The 24,916-nt window shown below is 34.0% G+C and overlaps 4 protein-coding genes and 1 non-coding gene across 7 annotated transcripts in view; 3 read left to right on the plus strand and 2 right to left on the minus strand.

The window, feature by feature from the left end:
• Window positions 1-2,213, minus strand: LOC107010151 (sister chromatid cohesion 1 protein 3-like). Its single transcript, XM_015209400.1, has 10 exons — window positions 2,086-2,213; window positions 1,959-2,005; window positions 1,830-1,870; window positions 1,507-1,738; window positions 1,319-1,409; window positions 1,103-1,233; window positions 798-1,030; window positions 410-498; window positions 210-324; window positions 1-111 (listed from the first exon to the last, which is right to left on the minus strand). Exons 1-10 carry the CDS (start codon window positions 2,211-2,213, stop codon window positions 1-3), a joined length of 1,218 nt encoding a protein of 405 aa, XP_015064886.1.
• A 5,252-nt stretch (window positions 2,214-7,465) lies between these two features.
• LOC107012023 (glycosyltransferase BC10) lies at window positions 7,466-14,479 on the minus strand. 3 transcript variants are annotated; one of them, XM_015211739.2, is made up of 11 exons: window positions 13,800-14,477; window positions 12,048-12,164; window positions 11,290-11,390; window positions 10,850-10,921; window positions 10,490-10,571; window positions 10,253-10,333; window positions 9,805-9,843; window positions 9,580-9,645; window positions 8,285-8,434; window positions 7,880-8,008; window positions 7,466-7,747 (listed from the first exon to the last, which is right to left on the minus strand). In XM_015211739.2, the coding sequence occupies exons 1-11, from the start codon at window positions 14,046-14,048 to the stop codon at window positions 7,706-7,708; spliced, it is 1,128 nt and encodes a 375-aa protein (XP_015067225.1). In that variant the 5' UTR covers window positions 14,049-14,477; the 3' UTR covers window positions 7,466-7,705. The 3 variants fall into 3 exon arrangements, with proteins under 3 accessions (XP_015067225.1, XP_015067224.1, XP_027770676.1); XM_015211738.2 differs by having other exon boundaries at window positions 7,466-7,750; window positions 13,800-14,476; XM_027914875.1 differs by lacking the exon at window positions 9,580-9,645 and having other exon boundaries at window positions 7,466-7,750; window positions 13,800-14,479.
• Window positions 14,480-18,225: 3,746 nt separating this feature from the next.
• Window positions 18,226-20,964, plus strand: LOC107008700 (sirohydrochlorin ferrochelatase, chloroplastic). Its single transcript, XM_015207838.2, has 6 exons — window positions 18,226-18,400; window positions 18,553-18,761; window positions 18,856-18,917; window positions 19,422-19,532; window positions 19,679-19,771; window positions 20,325-20,964. Exons 1-6 carry the CDS (start codon window positions 18,360-18,362, stop codon window positions 20,427-20,429), a joined length of 621 nt encoding a protein of 206 aa, XP_015063324.1. The 5' UTR covers window positions 18,226-18,359; the 3' UTR covers window positions 20,430-20,964.
• A 573-nt stretch (window positions 20,965-21,537) lies between these two features.
• The window catches only part of LOC107010152 (DExH-box ATP-dependent RNA helicase DExH17), a 12,890-nt gene continuing 9,511 nt past the window's right edge, over window positions 21,538-24,916 (plus strand). The window contains exon 1 of the mRNA XM_027914221.1: window positions 21,538-24,137. Coding sequence (XP_027770022.1) covers window positions 21,939-24,137 — 2,199 coding nt within the window. The 5' untranslated portion in view covers window positions 21,538-21,938. The remainder of the gene's footprint in view (window positions 24,138-24,916) is intronic.
• Window positions 21,546-21,706, plus strand: LOC114076242. Its single transcript, XR_003577114.1, has one exon. It is a non-coding gene; the product is annotated as a U1 spliceosomal RNA (small nuclear RNA).

Here is a 24,916-nt window from a genome sequence, read left to right on the forward strand (position 1 = left end):
TCAAAAACTTGAGGTTGAAAGTTGTTCCTTCAATCTGGAAGTAACTTTTAAAGTTATATCACCATAAGATTCATTTTGACTCACATTGACAAGTCCACAATTCTTTAACACCTGAAAGGAAGGAAACACAAGAAAAATCTGATAAAATAATTCCTCAAAATGGAACCTCTCATTTATGCAACTAAAAAGTGATAGTAAAAGACAATTACCAAAGTCTCATAAAACATTCGGACACACATTTTCTTGTTTTTGCCTTGAAGTATTGTGTTTAGGTTGAGATCTTCTGAGATGGGTGACTTTTCTTGCAAAAATCGAGCCACCGTTCTACAAACATATATATATTACTCTATCCAGTAAAGTTAACTGTATAGTATATATATATATAATGAGAAGAATATGTTTTACATACCTTGTTCTTAGAGGTAATGTGTCAAACGCTGTTGTTCCTCCTTGCTCACCAAAAGGAGTCCTGTCTTCTTGATCCAGAAAACTCAAATCCTGCATCAGTATCTATCGATTTATCAGATGTAAAACAGGTAACAATGAAGTATATATAACAAATGTTTAGGGTTCAAAATTTCTAGATATGCTCGTGGCAATGTCAGTAGTAGAACTCTTTGTTTACAAATACTAGCCTAAAATAGAAAAAATCATAAATCTCTTCATTGAGTAATATAATATTCAAAATCCAGATATAATTATATTACTCTAGATAATATAAAATTTGGTTAAATTGCTATCTAGATAATTAGAGAAGTTAATTGATACTTCAATATTCAATGATGAAGCAAACATACCTCAGCAGAACTATCAAACTCATGAATGTCAGACATAATGGTATCCTCTTTGTAACATGTCGAAGGAGTGAAATCATCCGTTGACAACAAATTTATGTCGTTCCCAGGTGGAGGGGAATATCCATCACTCGGTTCAGCATGATCCTGCTCCTCCTCCGCCTGTGAGGAAGCCATCTTGAGTTTCGTCGAAACGATGTCTTCCTTACAGATGTTGCGAAGATCATCACATAATCCTACAAATTTACATAGAGTATTAGATTTTTATTTTTAAAAAATATTAAATTTTTTTTGAGATATAGACCTACCATTTAATAAAGGCTCAAATGACATTCCATCTTTTCTACTTTTCTTGTTTAGTTTCGATCTATTCATCAAAAAAAACAAAAGAGCATTCTTTCTCCGACGTTTCAATGTACCTAGTTGCATATTACTTTCACTGTAAAAGTGTTGAACATTGTCAGAAAGATTAATTAATTGGTTAAAGAAAAATCTTTATTTATATCAAACTGACAATAACATACAGTTGTGTTTCAGCATCAATGAGTAGCTTTCGTCTTTTTCTCATTCGCTTTGGTGTTGATTGAAGTACTAAATGATCAGCTGATTGATGTCCTGAATATCCATGCATGAAAATAGGGAATTAAAGTATATACATTATAGTAACTTATATAATTTGAGTTTAAGATTAAGAGTTTTAATTTGCACCCACCAAATGATATATCATGTGGATTAATAGTGAATTCTTGAACCTGATCTGCGGAAATAACAGAAGGTGGTTCTTCATTTTCTGACATTTCTTCCACCTCCAGATTTGCAGTTCCGTTGTCGGTCATGGTCATTAGTTCTTCCAAATCATCATCAGGGTCCATTACATGATCATCCCATAGGGGATCATGATGATCATGGACAACATCAAGCATAAATTCCGGTTCATCTACGTCCTGTAAAAATTAAACAAGCTCTTAATCAAAGTGATGTTACCAGTGTAGAATAATATATATATCTACACTTTAAGCAAAAAGATGAACTCACCTCACCAATGAGTATAGGATCTTCTCGCACTGGTATTTCATCTATATATATGTGACAAATAAGTTTTAAAGTATCATTACTAATTATAATGAAATAGGAAATAAAGTAAACAAGAAGAAAAACACATACCTTGCAAAGTTATGTCTTCGTTATTTTTTAGATTCGTATCCTCAATTCTGTCAATCAAAATGCATGTATGTAGAGTTATATGCAGACTAAAACTAAAATAGTCGTAGATAAATACACGTTTCATTACCTATTAAGGTTGTGGAGATCATCTTCAAAGTCGAAGGAATCAAGTTTGAAAGTTTTTGGCAAGGTGATGGAGTTGTAAGGTGCATGAGCAGCATCTTTGGTTGACAAAATTGCCTTTCTTATCCCCATTTTTAGAGCTTTGCAGTCATGCAGAAAGTATTCTACTTGCTTAGAGTGTATCCGGACCACTCCAAACAGTAGGTATGCAGATTGTCTCAGTTCAAAAGGTGTGTCCGGAGACTTGATGAGCTCTACAAACATTTCAAATCATTAAGCAAACACTTTCATAATTATAAGCCTATCAAAGCTACTGCTATATATTTCTTGCCCTATTTGAAATCTTGTTTTATTCCCAAGATGAAGCTCTTTATGGGTTATCAGATCGAAAAGTGATGATAAGTTGAGAGAATATAACAACTCTTCAAAAATGTGTATGTCGAGTCCTTAAAAAACTAGTACTATTTTTAGAGGATCTGACATGGGTGCGGTGACCGAGCAGGAATATACCAATAAAGCTTAATAAGCATTTAAAAACATGGTCTGATTCAAATATAATACATTATGTTCCCTCTTATTGTTGGGCTTTGTGGAGGCTTGTGAGCCGGCCCGACCCATTACTGAAACCCTAGGTTAACTATTTGGTTTTCCTATAAATATGATCCTTGTATTTGTAATTCGAAAGTAGCACAAGTGAAATAAAATCCTCCTTTTACAGTCGTGGAGTAGGGAAACCGAACCACGTTAAATTCTTGTGTGTCCCGTTTGTGTTCTGTTTCTCTTTTCTCTAGATTATTTGTGTGTGTTGTGTGTTTAATTCCCAACAATTGGTATCAGAGCGAGGTTTCAACAACATTGTAACACAAACTGTGAGAAATTGTCACCTAGGGTTCTTGTGTGAAGAACTGTGTGCAGGGAGGAGTAGCCGCCGTTACCGTGTGGGTAACCTCAAGCAGCAGCCGGCTAGGAGAACCGCGCAGGGTGCGAACAGCCGTCGTCCGTGTGCTGTCCGTCGCGCCGTTCCAGTGGCCGCCGCGTCGAGGAGCCTCAGATCCAGCCGCGAGCGTCCAGATCGTGAGCATCGTCCAAATCGCCGCCCGCTGTCTGTAGACGCCGTTAAGGGAATTGCCGAAGTCCTTTGAGATGGCAGAAGATGGGAAGTTCCGAATTGAGAAGTTCGATGGTACAGATTTCAGTTGGTGGAAGATGCAGATTGAAGATTTGCTGGTTCAGAAAGATTTGGACGTAGTGTTGGGTGACAAGCAAGGAAAATTGTCTGATGCAGAGTGGGCAGTTTTGGATCGGAAAGCTATGTCAGTTATCCGACTCTCGTTGACCAAGAATGTTGCGTTCAACATTCTTAAGGAGAAGACAGCGAAAGGCATCTTGGAAGCCTTGTCTAACATGTACGAGAAGCCATCTGCAGCAAACAAAATTTTTCTGATTAGAGAGTTGGTGAACACAAAGATGAAGGAAGGCAGTTCAGTTACCGAGCACATCAACTCATTGAATTCGATCTTAGCCAGACTTTTGTCAGTTGGCATTAAGTTCGATGATGAAGTTCAAGCTTTACTACTGTTATCATCATTGCCTGACAGTTGGTCCGGAACGGTTACAGCAGTTGCCAGTTCAGTGGGACCTAATGGATTCACCTTTGAGAAGATTCGTGATCTCGTTCTTGGCGAGGATGTCAGAAGAAGGAGTTCTGGAGAATCATCAGGTGATATGCTAAACGTCGTCAGAGGCAGAGGAAATAACAGAGGTAGTGGGAGCAGGAACCGAAGAAGGAGTCAGTCAAAGGCTCGGGATGGCTCAGGTGTAACATGTTGGAACTGCAAGGAGGTGGGGCATTTCAGGAATCAATGCCAGAAAGACAAACAAGTCAACATTGCAGAAGACAGCGTCAACGAGGATTTGTTTATCTGTTGCGCGGAGAGCAATGTGGATTCCTGGGTCATGGATTCTGGTGCTTCTTTTCACGCTACCCACAGCAGTGAAGCATTGCAGAATCTGGTTATTGGAGACTTTGGAAAGGTAAGGCTTGCAGACGATAGAGCTCTTGATGTTACGGGCATGGGTGACATGGTGCTGAAGACGCCAGTCGGTTTCTGGACCTTGAAGGATGTCAGAGTTGTTCCAAGCTTGACGAAAAGTTTGATTTCTGTTAGGCAGTTGGATGAACAGGGACATCATGTGAAGTTCGGAAATGGGCAGTGGAAGGTCGTGAGGGGCAATCTTGTCATGGCTCGTGGAACAAAAAGAGGATCGTTGTATATTGTCGGATTACCGTCTGAGGGAGTGACCGTCCCAGTTCAGAAGAAAAACAAAGTCCGGTTCACAGAATCTCGTGGGCAGAAGAAGGTTGTCTTTGCAAGAAAGAAACCCAGAGCCACAGGTCAGATTCAGGATGAACGAGCAAGGAAAGGTTCAGGAAGACCAGTCAGAGGCGTTTGTGGCAGTGGGAGCACCGGCCGTGCTTCAGCCAAGGCTCCTAGAAGACAGTGGGTCAAGAGAACCAGTATTCCAGCTGTTGATACGTCTCCAGAAAATTTCTTGCTGAGTATGGAGAGTGTTTGTTCTCAGGGAGTTCTAGGATCCGGCAGTTCGTGTCTCAAGTGGGAGCCGGTAGGGACCGAGGACGAGTCAAGGGCAGTTTCAGCCGTGACTGATGTGTTGAAGCTTCGGGGAGCTTCAACGGGCCTTTCAGTTGACTGATGAGAAGGCCGCTGTAGCAGGAGAGAGTTGAAAAAGATTACTAGACATACAAGTGTTCTAAGTGGATGGCAGTTGAAATTCTTCAAGCCTCCAAGTGGGAGATTGTTGGGCTTTGTGGAGGCTTGTGAGCCGGCCCGACCCATTACTGAAACCCTAGGTTAACTATTTGGTTTTCCTATAAATATGATCCTTGTATTTGTAATTCGAAAGTAGCACAAGTGAAATAAAATCCTCCTTTTACAGTCGTGGAGTAGGGAAACCGAACCACGTTAAATTCTTGTGTGTCCCGTTTGTGTTCCGTTTCTCTTTTCTCTAGATTATTTGTGTGTGTTGTGTGTTTAATTCCCAACACTTATATAATACATTTAGAAACTGCTATAAAGTGTTGATAAATTTTTATCTTAAAAAAATAACAATTTAAAATGAAAACAATTTCATTGTCAGGAAAGAATATGAATAGCGGCGTGAATAATTTACTACACCAAATGAAGTCACAGAACTTTAATTGAAAATCGAAACTACATAGCATTTTGTGTCAAGTTACTACATACATATATTCTCATTTATGTTTCTGACATTTGATTTTATAGGCAACTTTAGAGTAATAAAATTCATTAATAAATTCGCCTGAAGGGTTAAAACACATAACATAACATGAAATCATTCATCATATACTGAAAAAGAGATTATTTTTTTAATTTAATATAAAAGAAGAAATATTTATCAAATTAAATGAAATTACAATCAAACAAAAAAGACTCAGAAGATGAAAAAAAAAACATCATCTATTTCCACATAAAGAAGAAAAAGGAAGATTTGATAGGTAAGCAAATAAAATAAATTAAAATAAAAAAATTTAGAGAACAAACCAAGAGATGATAGAACGTTGGTAGAAGCATATTGAGATTTTTTTAAGTTGCTTTGGATGGTCGCTGCTTTCCATACGGTCGCTAACGGATCCTTCCTACCCAAAAGTGACACCTGATTCGGCATTCTCAGACGATTACTCAATGATAAATGGTAAATGTGCGGATGACGAATGATAGGACTTTTTAGTTGATTATTAGTTCATTGGATTTTACCAACTCATATTAAGCTTCTTAAATAATAATAGTAAGAAAATCTGAATGTAATGAAGCTTTGAATTTCTAAAAAGGAAAATTATTAGATTAATTACTGATGTTGACTATCTTAATTGTATTTAGTTTTTTTTTCCTTTTTATTTTAATACTAACAAACAAAACAACAGCCAAAAAGTCTTTATAATTGTTGACCACCTTTGAGCTTTTAATATAGTCAACTTTTTTCAATATCATTTCAATCTGCTGGTGCATTATTCTTGCATATCTTAAATGAAATAAAATCTAAATATAAAATTATTTAAATTTAAACGTATTCATCTTCATAAAAATAAATTAATAATTTCTTATGCACTTGTTAAATTGACACGATAATTTTCAACTACGGATATCAAATTAATATGATTTTTTAATATAAAAAAGCGTGATATATTAGAAGCTTGAATTTTCCGCGGGAGATGGGATAATTTGAATTTAAAATTTATAAATTCTATAATGAACCTTAACATGTATTTCTTCGTCCTATATTAGTTAAATAACTTTTCATTTTACAAAGAGCTTAAAAATCATAAATAAAAAGATAATTTTATAAATTTTTACTCAGAAACTACTTAAAAGTTTTACAAATAAATGTGACTAAAGCCAAATTACAACTTATATACAATAAAGAAATATTATAAGCAATAAAGAGATCGAGATTTTATACAATCATTACTTCAAAAGTATTTTATAAATATATAATATAATAATGTATTTTGCAATCATTATCTTTTTGAGTTTAATTAAGAGATAATTTAGAAAAAACATTTTAATTAACAATGATTAGTTAAAATAAATTTTAAACACATACTATATATGTATTGGCTTGATGTAAGTTTTATTCAGTAACTTATCATTTTTGGGAACTAAAGCGAAGTTACAACTCATTACAAAACAAATATCCTAGGCAATAAGTTTTATGATTCTTTTATTCGCTTGGATTAAATCAAAAGTTGTATAAAAAACAAAACAATTTTAAAAAAGCCTTAATAACATGGTTTTTCGACTCCAATATATTAATAATCATTATTTTTTTGTCAAATTGATGCAATTTTAATTCAATTTAAAAAAACTCTTTGAGTTTTAACCAAATTCAACGTCGATTTGATTTAAATTCATATTAAATTATTTTTTCAATAACAAATTAAATCAAGAATAATATTTTTTTTTCTCAAATTTGTTAGTCGAAATTTTCATTTAAAAACACATTCAAAAGTTTGAAACCAACAACATCAGCAATCATCAATGCATCATAATACAGCATGCCGAGTCTAACCCTACATTCAAACACTTCAAAAGAAATCATCGAACGTGTTTAAAACATAAACTTATTCAAAATCTTAAATCATCAAGTTTAGAGAACTAATTTTTTTATTTGCAAAATTTCAGAATTGTTCAAAAAAAGAATGACTCAGTAAGAAACCAGACTTAGCTGTATATATTTTTTTACTCCATCCATGTCTTATCCAATCCTTTTTAGCTCAATCTATTTTCAATGTGATCCGTTTGTCACTAACGAATAAAAATGACGTTACTACGTGGAAACAAAAATAGAACAATAATTTAATGGATTGAGCTCACTCTACATACATATAGGACCAAACATTATTGAGTATAAAGGAAAATTTTACAAATATACAAATTGGCATAACAATTTTTCTTTCTACTTACACATCTTCCCCATTTATCAGCTAGATTACAATTTTCTGTAGCTAGTCAACTTTCTATATCTTCTAATAGCTAGATGGTACAGTACTGTAGATGTCAAATGTTGCTCATTTCACCATGGTGTCAAACGTTGCTTATTTCTTCGTGGTAAAGTCCAAGCGCAGACTGCTAGAGACACAATGACCATCCACAAAAATGGAACCAGATACAAAATTAGAGAAAACGAAAAGGAACAAAACAACTGAAAGATAAATTGTACTGATTTTTTAGCTACAATGAAGGTAATATGGCACTAACCATATTGAGAAGCCTCAGAGCTGCAGGCCGTGTGAATTTCCTGGCGAAAAGGAAACAAGGGGCAGGTTTCTCCTTGCTGGTGCACCACTCTCTCCGGTGTTCTGTCTCATAATTTATATTGTCTATGTCCTGTCAAATCCAATAGATCTCTAAGGTTTGTGCATATTCATCATTTTACACAGGAAAATTCAGCCATATATAGTAAGACAATCATGCGCATTTCAATTGCTGACAAAGAGGAGGTCAATTGCTGAGTGGGATTACTATTTCTCATTATCTTCTCCTCTTGTCGATATATGAATGATATAATTTTCTGAAATGTTTTTCTCCCAAATGATCATCGTGTTTCCTGCTAGTAGACCTGGATAACCTACTAATCTGCTTGTTGAAAAGAACCAAGAGTACCTTGATAGATTGGATTAACATGGGAGTAGCATCGGCTAATTTATATGTAACAGGATGCCATCCTTTTCGTTCACGCTCCTTGGAGGATAAAATAAGCCATGCAGTGTGAGTCAGTGTCCTCCGTGTAATTTCACCTTCAAGCCCTTCATGCTATATTAAATGAAAAGATTCTCAGTGAAAAAAGATAAAGGTTGATTCTAAGGTATTAAATGAAAACTTAGGTTACATTTAGAGCAATTATGCCTCATTTCCTCTTGCATTATTCAAATTCCATCTATTAATAACTTTTCTATTAGTAATTACCCAACCTATTAATGAGATATAAAAACCTACACGAGTTTACAACTAGCTGAACTCAACTAACTGCACAAGATGAGGTAATCTTATTTATTAAATAATATTGGCCTTAGACAGGCTTAAAAGGTCCGACATGAATAGCCAGGAGGATTAGGATAGCCGAATCTAACATAGTTGGGATTTAGGCATAGTGCTTGTTTTCTTCTCTTCTTCTTTTAGTTGGGATTTAGGCATAGTGCTTGTTTTTTTCTCTTTTTTTTTTTTTTTTTTTTTTNCCGTGTAATTTCACTTCAAGTCCTGCATGCTATGTTAAATGAAAAGCTTCTCAGAAAAAAATGAAATAAAAAATAGATAAAGGTTGATTCTAAGGTATCAAATGAAAACTTAGGTTACATTTTAGAACAATTATGCCTCGTTGCCTCTTGCATTATTGAAATTCCGTCCGTCAATAACTTTTCTAGTTAGTAATTAGCCAGCCTATTAATATGATATAATAATACAGCAAACTTGAAACAAACCTACACGAGTTTATAACTAGCTGAACTCAACTAACAGTGCAAGATGCGGTAACCTTATTTTTTGAATAAATATTGGCCTTCGACAGGCTTAAAATGTCTGACATGAATAGCGAGGAGGATTAAGATAGCCGAATCAAATATAGTCAGGATTCAGGCGTACTAGTTGTTTTCTTCTCTTATTCTTTTGTGGGGGTAAAGACACAAATACAATGCAACTGCCAAGGTTATTATATTAGCAATTACTTCTTCATAAACATTTAACACTATTTGTACTCAACCAGGTCATGAAATAGTAAAATGTATTGTCAATCAGTTCAAACTTGAAGTGAGCTGTTGAAGAGAATGAATTACATTATGCTACCAATGGTGCATGCAAAGGAATTTTTGTTGACAGTATCATTGTTTGAAGTGAAATCAGTAATATTTTAGGGCAAAGAATCAAGTTGTCAAGACGGGTTTAGATCACAAAAAACAACTTACAGCAAGCAGAGTTTGGACATAGTGTTCATCAGGTATACAATTATGAATCTTGGATGTATCTGGAGGCTGCAAAAGTGAACAGACTTATAGAAAACAGTTCAACAGTATAAAGAAGAAGAAGCTTATAGATTGGTATAGCATGTCAAGATCTTATAGTAAAATTTAAAGTCAACAGATCAACAAACAATAGAAGAGAAGAAATACACAAACAGCATGGACACTCACCACATACTGATCCCGCCAAAATTCAGGTAGCGGTTTTTTCTGCACAATGATAATGTAATTATGGTGAACTCCACAAAAATATGAAGGTATGCAATGAGAGCATAGAAATTCAGAACTTTTGCATTCATCAGGGTAGTTAACTCCTGTATCATTAGGAGGGTAGACATTATACTTGTTCAACCAGCAAATTGGAGGCACATAAGAAACTATTACCAGTGGATTTTCTTAAATTTAACAATGTTTTTTCTATTGCCTAGTCTCCATCCATCTAAAAATATAAGGACAATCATTTTTTTTCCCAAATTGAAAATAAAAAAATGTTAAGATGACTTGTCTTGTAATGCTCATTGTGAACTCACGACCATCCATGAGTATCATAAACCAAAATCTGTATTCCGGGTCTTGGAATAACAGTAAAGGTAGGTTTCCAAAACAAAAAGTAACTTGCCTTGCAGTGCAACTGAAACATAGGAAATAATATTTCATCCTTCACTACAATATCTGCATGCTTTCTGTTTAGAACAGCCCACTGCAAAAAGACGTCAAAATGAAAAGAGTAAGCTATACAACTAGTAAAAGTGAAAGATACACCTTGGTTTTTTGCTCCATTTTCTCCTCTGAGAATTTCCTTTTCAGGAGTTACATTGAATTTCATGAAGTTAGAATTCATATTTCAGACCAATACCTGAGATCCTTTCCTCCAGCTTTGAACAGGAATAATTGGATGCATTTTGGGGTTATAGCGGCCTTCTTTTGTATCAGCAAAACTGTTTTCATTTTTAAACAAGAGACAGTTAGATAAATGAAGCACAAAAATGGTTCCACATTTTAATTTGTGAAAGTAAGATGCTGGCTGTGTTTTTTCTAATCAGTGTAAGATGCTAGCTAGATATTTGGCTAAAATAATGGATTCAGAAGCTACAGTTCTTTGAGAATGACTAGTGCCCTTCAGTGAAAGAACTGGAGCTTTATTATTACTTGAATTTTATCTACAGGAATGAATCATTTACTCGAGAAAGAACAGAGATATATCAATGTTTCTCACCTGTCAACAAAACTATTTGGCGTAGACATTATGTAGTCATATGTGTAGCTGAAGTTGTACAAAGGTATGCAACTGAAATAACATGAAACAAATTAGATGACAGTTGCAACAGAAATGGTAATATGATGGATATTATTGCAGATATATCAATGTTGGAGACAAAATTTGCCAAGTTCTGTTTAAAAACTGATGTGGACTATGATTATGCTCAATGATCCGAACCTAAATCATTATCTGAAAAGTGTATTGTGACAGAGTTTTGACTATTTCAAACACTTAGCTTAGAAAACTAATAGGGTTAACAGGTACATGCCTGCAAAAGTAGCTTACCACTATGGTTCTGATAAATCAACAGTCAATTAAGCTAACCAGTAAATCCAAATGAGTCAGTTATGCTACAGATTTGATAAATGAAGATATTAAGGGAAATTATATCTCACCTGTCTGAAAGAAAAACAAATCGTTCATTGAGAGGATCCATCAATGCATGCTGAAGTAAAATGCGCTCTGCCTGGATCATGCTTGCTTCTCCCCAATCTACCTGAAGGAAAAGACACTTGCTAAATATTGCTAGGCCATAAGAAGCATGTGAAAGAGAAAAAGAAAATGTAAATGTTGCTATAAATAAGTTCATCAATCAAAATATAGAGTCATAACATAAAGAAGGGAACGTGTATGACTTTTTGACACCAGTCTCATGAATGTTCTATAAACTCCGCATGAGGTGTCAGGAAAGAAGAGTAGCCAGGCTGCAGTGTGTATTATAGATGAACCAGAAAGAAATACCCTTGGTGGTTAATAAATAATATTAATTACCAAAAATAAAAACAGAAAGGAACCACCCCCCCCCCCAAAACAGATTTCCTTTTGATGAGCCAAACAACAATGCAGCACATGTATTTCTATCATAAATGCTATTAACTGGATGAAGTAAGCAACAGAAACTCGATGGGTAGATTATCTACCTACTAGACTTATTAATGATGATGCTATCAACAAGAATTTTTCATTCCCCCCTCCCCCCAAATAGATTTCCTTTTGATGAGCCAAACAACAATGCAGCACATGTATTTCTATCATAAATGCTATTAATTGGATGAAGTAAGCAACAGAAACTCAATGGATAGATTACCTACCTACTAGACTTAATAATGATGATGCTATAACAAGAATTTTTCATTCAGAAGCAGAAAAAAACCTGTATACTATCGTTCATTTGGCGATTCAAGAAATACGCTGATCTTGTCGTTACTTTGTTCAATAAGAACCCTGGTCGTGAGTGAACCAGGATTGAAAATTTATTTTCCTTATCACCCTGCAAAACACGCACACACAAAATAAAAATCTACATAGCTAGCAAGAGTTCGAAAGCAAAAGATTTTGGTCTAAGAGGGGAGCTCACTGAGTCTACCTAAAGGTGGTGTGGCAAGCATGTGCGGGAGAGTGGGAGCATTTGCGGAAAAGAATAAAATCAGAGTCAACAGCAAACAGTTACAGGCACATCAATATGTATATTGGAGAGACAACCGAATGTACCCTAAGCACTAAACACATTTCATCTGCTCTCAAAGGACACTCAGGTAACTTCTCGTGGGGGATCAAAATTAAAACCCATGTGTAGCTGATGAACAAATAGCTGATATATTGCAACAGTTCTCCAACTATGAGGATTTGCTAATAACGTCTAAAAGATGTACAATTCCTCAAAATCAATACATACTTAACTGACAATGGAACATAACATGAGGCAATGGATATGGATAGGCTACCCCAGCTAATAGGAATTAAGGCTTGATTATTATTATTATACTTGTTTTCAAGTCTCAGAAAGGAAAAAAAATCTAACATTAAGTCGGGGGCTTCAGGAGTTTTTTTAAGTTCTTTTATAATGGTTATTCTATATTATTTATATCAGTACAGTGTAAGTGTGAATTTTAGAAATACCTTCAATTTTAGGGACATCTACTTTTCCTTCAAAGGCAAATTATTTAATGTTAGAATGTAATGAGCCTGAATAGAATGGTATAGAGAAAAGGATTCATATCATTGATCTCAACTAGACTGGATTATGGGATAGTTGATTGAATACGAAGCTTCGCAACAACAACAGACCTAGCATAGTCGGATAAAATGGGTATGGGTAGAGTGTACGTAGACCTGACCCTAGAGAGGTTGTTTCCGGTAGACCTTTGCCTAACGAAAAACAGTCCAAAAAGAAGTAAGGAAAGTGAAATCAAAACAAAGCATATTGAGCAGCAAGTACAATTGCTTAAGGAGCTTGGCGATAGTCAAATAAAACTAAAAAATCACAAAGCTCCGCGGCCCACTAACACAAGCATTAAAGATCATATTTGACAATCCTTCTTCTTGAAAAAGGAAATATCACACTAAACTCAAACACAAAAACTAGCAAAAGAAAGATGAGCACTCAGGAAATAGCATATCCTCTTCTTCTTTCTTTTTTTTTTGAATTTTGAAATTGGCTATAGTAGAAGGGAAAATGGGGAAGGAAATTACTAAGTGGATGTAAAGTTAAAATCAACTGAGTTACTAAGATTCCAACAAAGAAGCAAATGGTGTTTCTGTTTTGCTCATTCTGTATGATTTGTGATCTCAGCAGGATCCAGGATTCCAGGTACCACTAACCCCACCCCACGAAAAAAGAAAGAAAGAAAACATCTGGCATAAAGATATAAACTTTGTTAACTATACTAATATTGCAAGTTTATATATTCATGGCACTTTTAATTAACTTAGTAAAGAGTTAAAAGATCCTAAATCACTCCAATTACCAAAAAAAATGAGAAACCTCAGGAAGTAATCAATGTAAACAAAAAAAAAATAATCAAGAATTCACACTAAAGGAAATAATACAAGCAAAATAATTAAGGCGACAAAAAGAGAGAAAAAAAACAGGAAAAATCCAAGTGCCACATAATGAATTGATTACCTGAAAGAAGGCATCCCAAACAATGTCCAAAGGCAGACGATTCCGAGCTATAAACAAAAATGCAATTTTGGGGTTTTGAAGTTGAGGAGCAGGAGACAGCAACGCTAACATTCTAATTTTATTATACTGTGTCTCCATTAACACTAAAGTCCCGAAGAAGAAAACAAATAACATCATAGCAAACACTTTTATCTTCCATCTATGCTGAGATTTCTGGGAATTGGATCTTCGAATCAATTTCAAGCCCATATTCCCACACACTTCAAATAAATTTGTAGAGTATAATCACTTACCCATGAAGATCTCAAAAGCAATTCAGTAGCTAAATGGATCCAAGGTGTGGAAATACAATTAATTATGAGATGAAATTAAAGGATCTGGGAAGAAATTCAGAGCTACCTCACATGAATCCGCCACTGTATTATTAAAGAGAAGAAAGGGACATGGAGTGAGAGTGAAGGGCTGACTTGAGTCTTGACTTAGCTTACAAGTAGTATTGAGTGAGTAAAAGATAAGCTTAATACATATTGGATTGCGTGAATTGCAGGGAGAATGAGAATCCCTTTTCAATGGCTGCTTTAATGGCGAAACGATTTTCTCTTTGCCACCAAATCTGCCTCCACTTTGAGGGCCACTGCACACTTACTTTGCTTTTACTCAAAATTGATCTCCTTTTATCTTTTTTTTTCTTATTTTTCGCAGCTTTCTATATTTTCAGCGAATGTTTTCACCCTATGTCTACTAAGTTCCAATTATAATTAATAAATTGTTACCCCCTATGGGTAGTTGTAGATTATTCTCGATTTTGTTCATTATTAAAGGTTTCGAATTTAAATTTATACATATAAATAAAAGTTATTGAAAATGTTGTTTTTGAAATTTTATGTTATAATATGTGAATTTAAATTTAAAATCCGATTTTAATATTAAAGATAAGGTAGATTTACCTTTCTTATTATTGAGTTTTCCCTCCATTTTAAAGACATTTTACTTTTCAATATTTGTTGAGTACTTTATATTTTACACTTTTAAATGTCATGATTTTTTAAACATCCTATAAAATAGAAAGAGATCGAACTAATATGAAATCAAGAAAATAATAAAAAATTTATTATTTTTTGTTAAAGCAATAACACATTTTAATTAGTACATAACCACAAAAACTGAAAATAGCAATAATCACAAGGTAATACTATAAAATAACAACTCATTACTCATTTAATAAAAAAATCATGGCAAGTTTTTATTGTATTATTAAATAGCTGCACTCTTGCTTCAAATAGGAAGATAATTAATACACTTTAAATATTACGAAACATATATGGAATTCAAGATTTGGCTAATGGATATATAAGTTGGTCATTATAATAATAGAAATAATGAGATAAAATAATTTTAACAATTAATTAGGTAATATTTACAATCAAACACACAACAAAATAATCTCCTATTTAATTAAAGAAGAAAAAAATATTTATTGACTTGTTTTCAACCAAAAAATAAAGAAAACATCAATGATGAAGTAATAGAATCCATGTTTGAAAGTTACTGCACAACTAAGGCCAACTAATGTTCCTCTAGGTGCTTGACTTGCTTAGGAGATAATTGATGAGACAACAAAACGCACACCAACCCAAAACAAACATTTACGCACTCCGTTATTATTTATATGTCGTTTTTAAAATATAAATAATATTATTTTTTTATTTTACTATGAGAATTATTAATCTTAAAATTGTGTATCTGATCAACATATAAAAATTAAATAAATAGTGTATGTGCATTGATCAAATTAATTAATTAAAAAAAAAAACGTATATTCGTTGATTTAAAATCTGACTTTAAGAGAACACCAGACAAGAATACAACGATAAACTTACATAGTTTTTAAGAAACGTGAAATTTGAAATTGAATGACATATAAATAGAAACAGAGGGAGAGTATAACATCAGTATAATTAAATTTATAGCGTTCAAATATTGTATATTTTTTGTTCTAAATTAATAGTCATTTTGATTAAAAAAATTATCATTTTAGAAATTCAGAATTAAAATTAATAAGTATTTTCAATTATCCTTTTAATTGCATGATACAAAAGAAATATATCAATCTATTTTTATTTTTTTAAAACAATATATTAGATTATATCAATATTTTTCTTTATGCATTCTAATTGTTGAATTACTTTAACCTGTTGAATTACTTTAACCAAAAATTTATGGGATTTTCATTTTTTCTTTTTAAAATCCTTGCTCCAAAACTGTCTAGAATTTGTATAAGTAAATTATGATTAGATAATAAAAGTTAATGTAAATTACGTGTTATATTAATTCAGTGTAAATTTGTAACGTGTTAGTTGGCTATACTGTTATCTCTCTCGATAGATGATCGAGAAATGCATGTAATACGAAGGTAGCATTACCAACACATTTATTTAGTTCATTAATAGTACTAGTTTGGTAAGCCTGCCAGTTTGTTGGTTCTTTTGGAGTACTTCATTAATAATTGATGCCCTTAATTTTCATCCTTCTATGTTTTCTTGTCTAAAAATAAATAACCATAATTAATTTATAGACTAAGGTACAGGTATTTGAGAAAACAATACCCTCTGGCACAATAACGAAGATATTCTTTTTCAATTTTTTTTTTACCACCACTCACTTAAATGTGTACCCATAAAAATCACTAATTGGAACATGGACTAGTAATATCGGTAAAAAATCACTAGTTTCAATATAAAATATAAATATAAAAATTTAATAAATTTTGCATGCCGTGACACAAAAAAAGTATTATTTGTGATGTGCATTCACATGCACATGACGCACCCCTTTGATGCTGGAAGTGACAATAACACTATTATAAGTTTTGAATAATTTATTTATCATCCACTAACATTGTTAGGAGACTATTTCTCCAATGAAATAAAAAAAGTTCATGATCCCCTTTCTACTCCCAAAATGTTTTTGAAATAACATATTAGATTATTAAGTTTAAGAATCTCGATAATGTCAATTTTAGGTCTTCAAAATTTTGAAACGTCAAAAAAAATAACAAAAAATATTTTATACTTTAATTTTCATTTCAAAATAAAATTAAAAGATGTAAAATAAAATAAAATAAAGAAGGTATATAATCTATATAAAAGAAAGTATACTCTTCTTTCTACTATTAATTATTAATTAGAAGTGTGGGATGCCCCTTATGATAATCAGCATGTATACTAAATGTCAATATATTTCAACGCTGGGATAATTTAATCTTTTTAATACTAAGATTTTCTTATTTTATATGTCAAGCTAGATTGAATGTTAATAGGTGAACACATAAACTATTTCGTTTTTATCCTCTCAATACCCTCTTTCTTCTTCAGTAAACTATTCTTCCTCTCATACTCGGATCAATATTACATTGCACTGTTTTTTGATACATATTTGATTCTACTTTGTCTATAATTTCAACTCTCGATTCTTATGAGTTTTTTCTTTCGTTTAATTTTAATCATTGTAATTTATTTCAGAATCTCATATGACCATCGTCGAATTCTTACATTTTTGACTTTGCAACGTTTTCATCTTCAGTTTTCTCTAAATTCTGCAACAATTTTAAATTAAATTATTGAACTAAGGCAAAACTTTTTTTTAAAAAAAGGATTTAATTATATGATAATTCAGTCTTCTCTAAATTCTGCAACAATTTTGTATTAAATTATTGAATTAAGGCAAAAAAAAAAATTTTAAAAAGGATTTAATTATATGATAATTTAAGTAGTTTGAGTTTGAAATGTTTAATTAAATAAACATGTTAGAATTGAAGACAATCTTTCCCAAATTGAACTGAATTGGACTAGTTAATAAATAAAAAGTAAGTAAATTTAATAGCTATTTTTTAAAGTATTATTATATCAAGGCCAAATACATAAATACATTTTTAAACTTGTTGGATTTTTCTTCTCAGGTATCTCAACTATGACATTTTCCTATTGAATTGTTGAACCGCCATAATTTGTTTCTTTTAAACAAACACCATTGGGTGACGTGAAAATCAAATTTTTGAAGGGTATTGATAGAGTATATATATGTTGTTCCAGAATTCATTAGTCCAATTGATAGTGAAAATGTTCGAGAATAATTATGTTTTACTTCAAGTCATTTAAACAAATTAGAAAATAAATGATACTAACATAGTTTGTCTTTATTCTTTAATAAAAAATATTATAATACGAACACAATTTAAGTCATTTACAATAAAAAATCGATCAAAATCAACTAACGATATTTTAAAACAAATTATAAATAATTTAATGATTCAGTAGAAAAATGACATAATTAAGATACTTAAAGAAAAAAATCCCAAAATTCTATCAATTAATGTACAGCCTCGAATTATGACATTCAAGTTCAAGAAAAAAAAAGAAGATATGTGGGCCTTGTGACCCGTTACGCCATTCAAAAATGGGCTTACGCACTTCCTCCTACTATGTTTGGGTTTTAATAATCAAGGCTTACTGAGTCAGTTGAAAATGGAAGAATAACCGAAGCGGTGTTGGAAGAAGGTGAATGGATTCGTTGTCTTTACAATCTCATCTTAGTTTGAGGAGGTAATTTATAGTTCTTGTGTTCTCCTGATTCTTCATGTTGTAATTATCATAGAAGTTTTATTCTTGATTAGTATTAGTAGTTCATAAGGCATATTTAACTGATAGTTCGTATGATTAAATTGATGTTTTCTGTGTTGTTGAAATGATGAAAGCTCAACCAGTATATACCCAGCTAGAGGACCAGGAATTGCAGTTCCTGAATTTGTAAAATTGCATAAGGGTCCTTCAAAATCCAGATATTTACCTCAGAGGTATTGTATGGCTACTTCAAGTAGGGAGGGGTTGAAGGGGATAGAAGAAGGCGATGGAGTGATAATTGTGGATCATGGGTCCCGTAGAAAAGAGTCCAATCTCATGCTAAGTTAGTTTCTGGCACCCTTCATTTTTTTTTTCAATTTTGTTGCTGATTTATCACAAGTTTTGCTTATAGTTGTAGTTTTGATGATAACTGTCAGATGAATTTGTAGCAATGTTTAGAGAGAGAACCAAATACCCCATTGTGGAGCCTGCACACATGGTAAGAATGTTTTATCCCCTTCTTTGTATGATTTTTGTTGTAGAGCTTGCTGTATGATCCGTGGTTTCTTGATTCCTTATCTGTTTATCTTTGTTTTTGTACCCTGTTTGGGATTAGAATACTGTCGAGGAAAGAAAACTGCAGTGCAGAAGGGTAAGAAATGAGAAGTCTTGCAGTATGTTTGGATGTTAAAGAGCAAAAGCAAAGGAAAGACAACAAAAGCATACCTTTTCAGAAAAGAAACAATAGAAATGATATAAATTTGCGTATGAGAAATCATCTTAAAATATCTCATGAGAAAATCTGGCAAAATAAAACAAAGATTGATAGGATAAAGGGATCCCTTTAAGGGTGGGTGGTTGGGAAGTGGCAATAGGACTAAGAATGTGCTAGGAGTAAGAAAATCCTAATATTTGCATGTTAATATCTCTATTGTCCTTTCTTTTAATACTCTCAAAAAGTTGCAACTTTCATTTTGCTCTGTATATCTTTTATGACATTAAGGAGCTAGCAGAACCATCTATCAGAGATGCATTTAGTTTATGCGTTCAACAAGGAGCACGTCGAGTTATTGTGAGCCCCTTTTTCCTTTCTCCTGGACGACATTGGAACCAGGTATCTTTCTTTTTATGTAGTCTGAATTCTCAAGTTGTGCTAGCTGATGTAGAATTTGCCGATGATGTATAGTGCTAGGTTTTGACCTGATATCAGAGTTAAAGCCAAGGACCTTGGTGAAAAGGCTTTGATCTTTCCCTTTTCAGGATATTCCTTCATTAACAGCTGAAGCTGCAAAGGAGCATCCAGGAGTACCATATGTCATTACAGCACCTCTTGGCCTTCATGAATTACTTGTTGTAAGACTTCTTTTTTTGCTTGCTTTACTTTCTCACTATTTTTCTTTTGATTTACATATGACATCCAACAATATTGAAACCTTAGTTTATTCCTACTCCGCTGTTTGCATTCAAACTTTTGCCCTTATAATTGCTCAAACTCCCCTCTTTCCTTATTCTCTGGCCCTATAGCAGTCCTTGCCTAACTAGGGCTTTTGTTATTTTAATTGGTTTGCAGTTGCCTTTTCTTTCCTAGGCTATTGGCACTTGTATCAGAATTCATTTTTACTGAATACTTTGTTCAATGTGAGTTTCTTTTGTGACAATGGCCTTACAGTATCCCATTTTAATCCCAACACTCTTATTGGTCAAGTAACTAGCAAACTTTTGTTTCATGGAAAGACCATGATGGTCAGAGGTTTTGGCATATTGACATCCTTCCTTAATAAAGCTGTTTGGTTGAAATTTTAATCCTAGAAGGTTGATTTAAAAACAGCTAAATGTTTTCTCATTGAAATTCTTCTATAGAAAGTTTGTAGGTTAAAATTCTAATTCTTGAAGATTGTTATTACAGGATGTTGTGAATGATAGGATCAATCATTGCCTAAGTCATATTGCCGGGAAAGCAGATGAGTGTTCAGTTTGTGCTGAAACTGGAAAATGTCAGCTCCGCCAGTGACATACTTGTGAAGCTTAGCAAGACTTTGTTATGTAGAGAGACTTTGTTACCTATGCCAGTTGACTTATTAGGGTCTGAATGCTGAGTTACTGCCTCTTGGCAGTAGGTTCAATTATCTCCCAAAACTCAAGTTACTACGAGGACATTGATATTTGGGAGCTGGTAATAGCATTTCAAATACAAATATCAACTGGAGGATGCTTAGTTACACCCCATCGCTGATGGAGAGTTGCGAGTTCTGGACTGCGGTTCTGATTATCCTCGTCTGTTGTTAATCATTTAACTATTGTATATTATCATTTGTTTCTTACTGAATGAACTCATAGCTGCCCATCAGGTGCTGGTGGGTTACTCTCTATTCCTCGAAACATTTGGTTTGAGAGTATTGCAGTCTAATAATTGTGATGTAGTGTCTTCCTTTAATCATTTCCATAAATCAACAAAGTTTTATTCTCATGGGTTGTAGCTGAAATTGTTGGGTATTGTATTTAGCTTTTCTTGTCAATAAGAAGAATGTTCATTTTCCATGATGAAATTTTTAGAATCCTTGATTTATGATGACCGTCCTCGCTTCTATACCGTGGCTATCTGTGTTTGAGTTTGGCACTATACATAGTTATGTGCAAAAATGGATGACGCAGAACTTAAAATTTCATCTTTGCTCACCAATTCGAGCATGTGCTTTGCCTGTAATTCATCCTGCTGCATTTTCATAAAATTGTGATTAATAACATAGAATTTGAGTAAAAGAAAAAACGAATTATAAAGTTGGACGAAGTGATTCTGGGTTCTGATTCAGTAGTCAGTACTTGGCTGTGAATCGTCACCTTCACTACTCAAACAAAAGGTAGGACTAATGGAAAATGGAGATCCTTTCTATTGAAAAGTTCTGTAAATCTCAAACATTTTGGCAGATTTCAAAAAGTTATATACTCGTATTTTATAATCTACTGTTGAATTTGCAGTTTATAAAGAGATTACAAAAACATACAAAAGATTATAAGGGGAAAAAAAGGGGCGGAACAGTGTATGTGATATTTATCCCACATCGGCAGAAACAATGGAAGACAAGGTACTGGAGAGGTATAAAAATAAAGGAGGGGACACCCATGATACATACTTACCTGGACGGGGTCAATGGGCGATCATGAAGACCCATGGCCTAGGTTGGTGACCTTCATTGCACATTGAAGGGGCGCCCGCCTAAGGTCGACCCAAGTGGTTGAGCCTACGTCATAATTTGTTGCGGAGGGGGCCTGCGTTCGCGCGGCCCCTGCCAATTCTATTACAAGTTTCTTTCTTGTAGGGTTGTACTACAGAAGCAGTGAGATTCTTTAATTCCAGGTTTAATGCAATACTAATGAAGTTTCTCTGTGTAATCTCAATGCATTTTGTTACTTTGGTTGTTCGAGTCTCTTTATTAAGTACTTACTTTTAGCATGAGAAGTGTTTTGAGGTCTTTTGTTAATTTGGTTGTTCGAGTCCCTTAGTTAAGTCCCTACTTTCAGCATGAGAAGTGTTATGAGGTCTCTCTTATCCAACTCAAGAGAAAACTTGAAAGATAATGTACACAAGATCGTCTCTGTTTTGAATGACTTCATTGAAAAGAGATTAATAGTCCAAGGGGCCGTGTTTCATGGGCATTTGATAAAAAAAGGTGTGTCATCACAGAAAAACATTGCCGCTAAGTTGCTTATTATGTATCTTAAATCCAGAAAGCCAAATGAAATTAATCAGATGCTGAAGGAGTTTGAGGGGTTCAACTTAGTTGTACATAATTGTCTTATTACTGCTAATATTGAATGGGGAAAACTGCACGAAGCTCGTAGACTGTTCGAGGAAATGCCTGAGAGAAATGAAGTTTCTTGGACTGCTATAATTTCGGGGTTGTTGAGGTCTGGAAAAGTTGAAGAGGCAATATTGTACTTTGAGAAAAACCCATTTCAGAATCTGTTTTCGTGGACAGCAGTTATCAGTGGGCTTGTTCAAAATGGGCTAAGTTTTAAAGCAATGAAGCTGTTTCTCGAGATGCTTCAATCTGGAGTTATGCCTAATGCTGTCACTTTTACTTCCATTATTAGAGCATGTGGAGAGTTGGGTGATTTTAATTTAGGAATGTGTGTATTGGGTTTGATTGTTAAGATTGGTTATGAACATAACTTGTCAGTTTCAAATTCTTTGATCACGTTTAACTTGAGACTAAATGATACTGTTTCAGCTAGGTCAATTTTTGATAGGATGCAGTGTAAAGATGTAGTTTCGTGGACAGCAATTCTTGACATGTATGTTCAGATGGGAGAATTGGTAGAAGCTCGTCGTGTCTTTGGTGAGATGCCAGAAAGAAATGAAGTTTCTTGGAGTACAATGATCTCGAGGTACAGTCAGAGTGGTGATGCAGAAGAGGCAGTGAATCTCTTCATTTGCATGGTCCAGCAGGGGTTTAAACCAAATAAGTCATGTTTTGCTAGCGTAGTCAGTGCATTGGCCAGCCTGCAAGCTTTAGTAATGGGAAAGATTGTTCATGGACATATATTAAAAATCGGGATGGAGAGAGATGCTTACATTGGTAGCTCACTTGTTGACCTGTACTGCAAATGTGGAAGCACCAAGGATGGACATGTAGCATTCGACACGATCTTGGAGAAAAATGTTGTTTGTTGGAATTCATTGGTTAGTGGCTATAGTCTCAATAACCAGCTTGAAGAAGCTAAGGAGCTATTTGGCAAGATACCCCAAAAAGATAACATCTCATGGAATTCACTAATAACAGGTTATTTAGAGTATGAAAAATTTGATGAGGTTTTTGAAGTTTTCTGTGAGATGCTTCTGTCTGGAGAACGACCAAGTAAATCTACTTTCTCTAGTGTTTTATGTGCCTGTGCGAGCTTAGCTTCACTAGAAAGGGGGAAGAACTCGCATGGTAAGGCAATTAAACTTGGTTTTCACTCTGACATTTTTGTCGACACTGCCCTTGTGGACATGTATGCCAAATCCGGAGATGTTGAAAGCGCTACGAAAATCTTCAAAAGGATGCCCAAACGCAACGAGATTTCCTGGACAGCTATGATTCAAGGGCTTGCAGAAAATGGCTTTGCAGAGGAAGCACTTGCTGTATTTGAAGAATTTGAAAGGACCAAGTCCATTACACCTAATGAGCTGCTTATTTTAGCTGTTTTATTTGCTTGCTCCCACTGTGGTCTAGTAGATAAAGGACTTCATTACTTCAATTCAATGAAAAAGCTCTATAATATACAGCCGAACGATAGGCACTATACCTGTGTAGTGGACATGCTGTCTCGTTCAGGACGTCTTTCTGAAGCAGAGAAGTTCATCTTGGACATGCCTTGTGAACCAGAAGTTCAAGCTTGGGCAGCTCTCTTAAGTGGTTGCAAAACATACAGAAATGAGGTAATAGCAGAAAGGGTGGCGGAAAAGATTTCGGAGCTGGCTGAAAAGCACCCTGAAGGATATGTGTTGCTGTCAAATGTTTATGCTTCAGCTGGCAGATGGTTAGATGTCTTAAACATGAGAAAACAAATGAAGGAAAAAGGACTGAGGAAAAGCGGGGGATGTAGTTGGATAGAAGTGCGGAACCAACCCCATTTCTTTTATTCCCAGGATGGTTCTCACAATGAGTCCATGGAAATTTACGGGGTTTTGGAACTAATGAGGTCAGAAATGCTCTCTCACATAGATTGCATCAAGTTTTGAAGGACAAGTAATTGAAACCAGATGCATATCAGAGGTCAAAAGAGCTTTAGAGAACGTTCTTGGTGTAGAAAATGCGAATGCAGGATCCCATTGAATTGAATTGGGTCCATGAATCTAAGAAAAGGTGAGAATTCTTGATTACTCTCGATTTGAAAATCCAAGATTTTTTAGCTTTGCCTTGATGTCCTCGTAAATTTGAGTGTATGTATGATCTCGCAGAGTAAACGTGTGAATCATTGTATATTTCCAGAAAGATGATATTTTGATACATGAACACTGATCAATGTAAGTTGTAAATGCCCTTATAAGAATTGGTAAATCTTGGATATGATTGCCTATTGAAGTTCTCTACAGAAGATGGTACTTATAGTAGACTACTAATGCATGTGAATTTGATAGTGTTGTTTTGATAACAAATACTAACACTAATTAATACTCCAATAGATTAAGTATACCACCAGTCAATCAACTATGTCCAGTATATAATTCTAAACTAGTTGAGGTTGGTATTATAGAAGATATGATAATATTGTCGAAGTTTTATAAAATTTGTTCAAAGTTCAGCAGCTTAATTATACTTCTTCAGGTAGTTAACTATTTTGAACTAGTAGTAAAAGAAATTAAAAGAACCATGCCTGTGAGTAATTAATAGAGAGATGAGCTAGTTTCCTCAGAGATAACTAACGGAGTATTGTAGTAATATTTTTGTAATTATGATTCAAAGGAAAATAAAACTCCGTTCAGTTGCCGCTCGCCATTAGTTTATATATATATAT

This window comes from Solanum pennellii, chromosome 2 (assembly GCF_001406875.1).
Source record: "Solanum pennellii chromosome 2, SPENNV200".
NCBI lineage: Eukaryota > Viridiplantae > Streptophyta > Magnoliopsida > Solanales > Solanaceae > Solanum > Solanum pennellii.

Excerpts from the sequence above, each read along its gene's own strand:
- LOC107010151 (XM_015209400.1), bottom strand. The coding sequence starts at position 2,213 with ATGGGGATAAGAAAGGCAATTTTGTCAACCAAAGATGCTGCTCATGCA. Across the intron at positions 1,871-1,958 it reads CGAAGACATAACTTTGCAAG|ATGAAATACCAGTGCGAGAA; the intron begins GTATGTGTTTTT and ends ACATATATATAG. Across the intron at positions 112-209 it reads GAATGTTTTATGAGACTTTG|GTGTTAAAGAATTGTGGACT; the intron begins GTAATTGTCTTT and ends CCTTCCTTTCAG.
- LOC107012023 (XM_015211738.2), bottom strand. The coding sequence starts at position 14,048 with ATGGGCTTGAAATTGATTCGAAGATCCAATTCCCAGAAATCTCAGCAT. Across the intron at positions 12,165-13,799 it reads TTTGGGATGCCTTCTTTCAG|GGTGATAAGGAAAATAAATT; the intron begins GTAATCAATTCA and ends CGTGTTTTGCAG. Across the intron at positions 10,572-10,849 it reads CCAAATAGTTTTGTTGACAG|TTTTGCTGATACAAAAGAAG; the intron begins GTGAGAAACATT and ends AAATGAAAACAG.
- LOC107008700 (XM_015207838.2), top strand. The coding sequence starts at position 18,360 with ATGGATTCGTTGTCTTTACAATCTCATCTTAGTTTGAGGAG. Across the intron at positions 19,533-19,678 it reads CTGGACGACATTGGAACCAG|GATATTCCTTCATTAACAGC; the intron begins GTATCTTTCTTT and ends TTCCCTTTTCAG. Across the intron at positions 19,772-20,324 it reads GCCTTCATGAATTACTTGTT|GATGTTGTGAATGATAGGAT; the intron begins GTAAGACTTCTT and ends TTGTTATTACAG.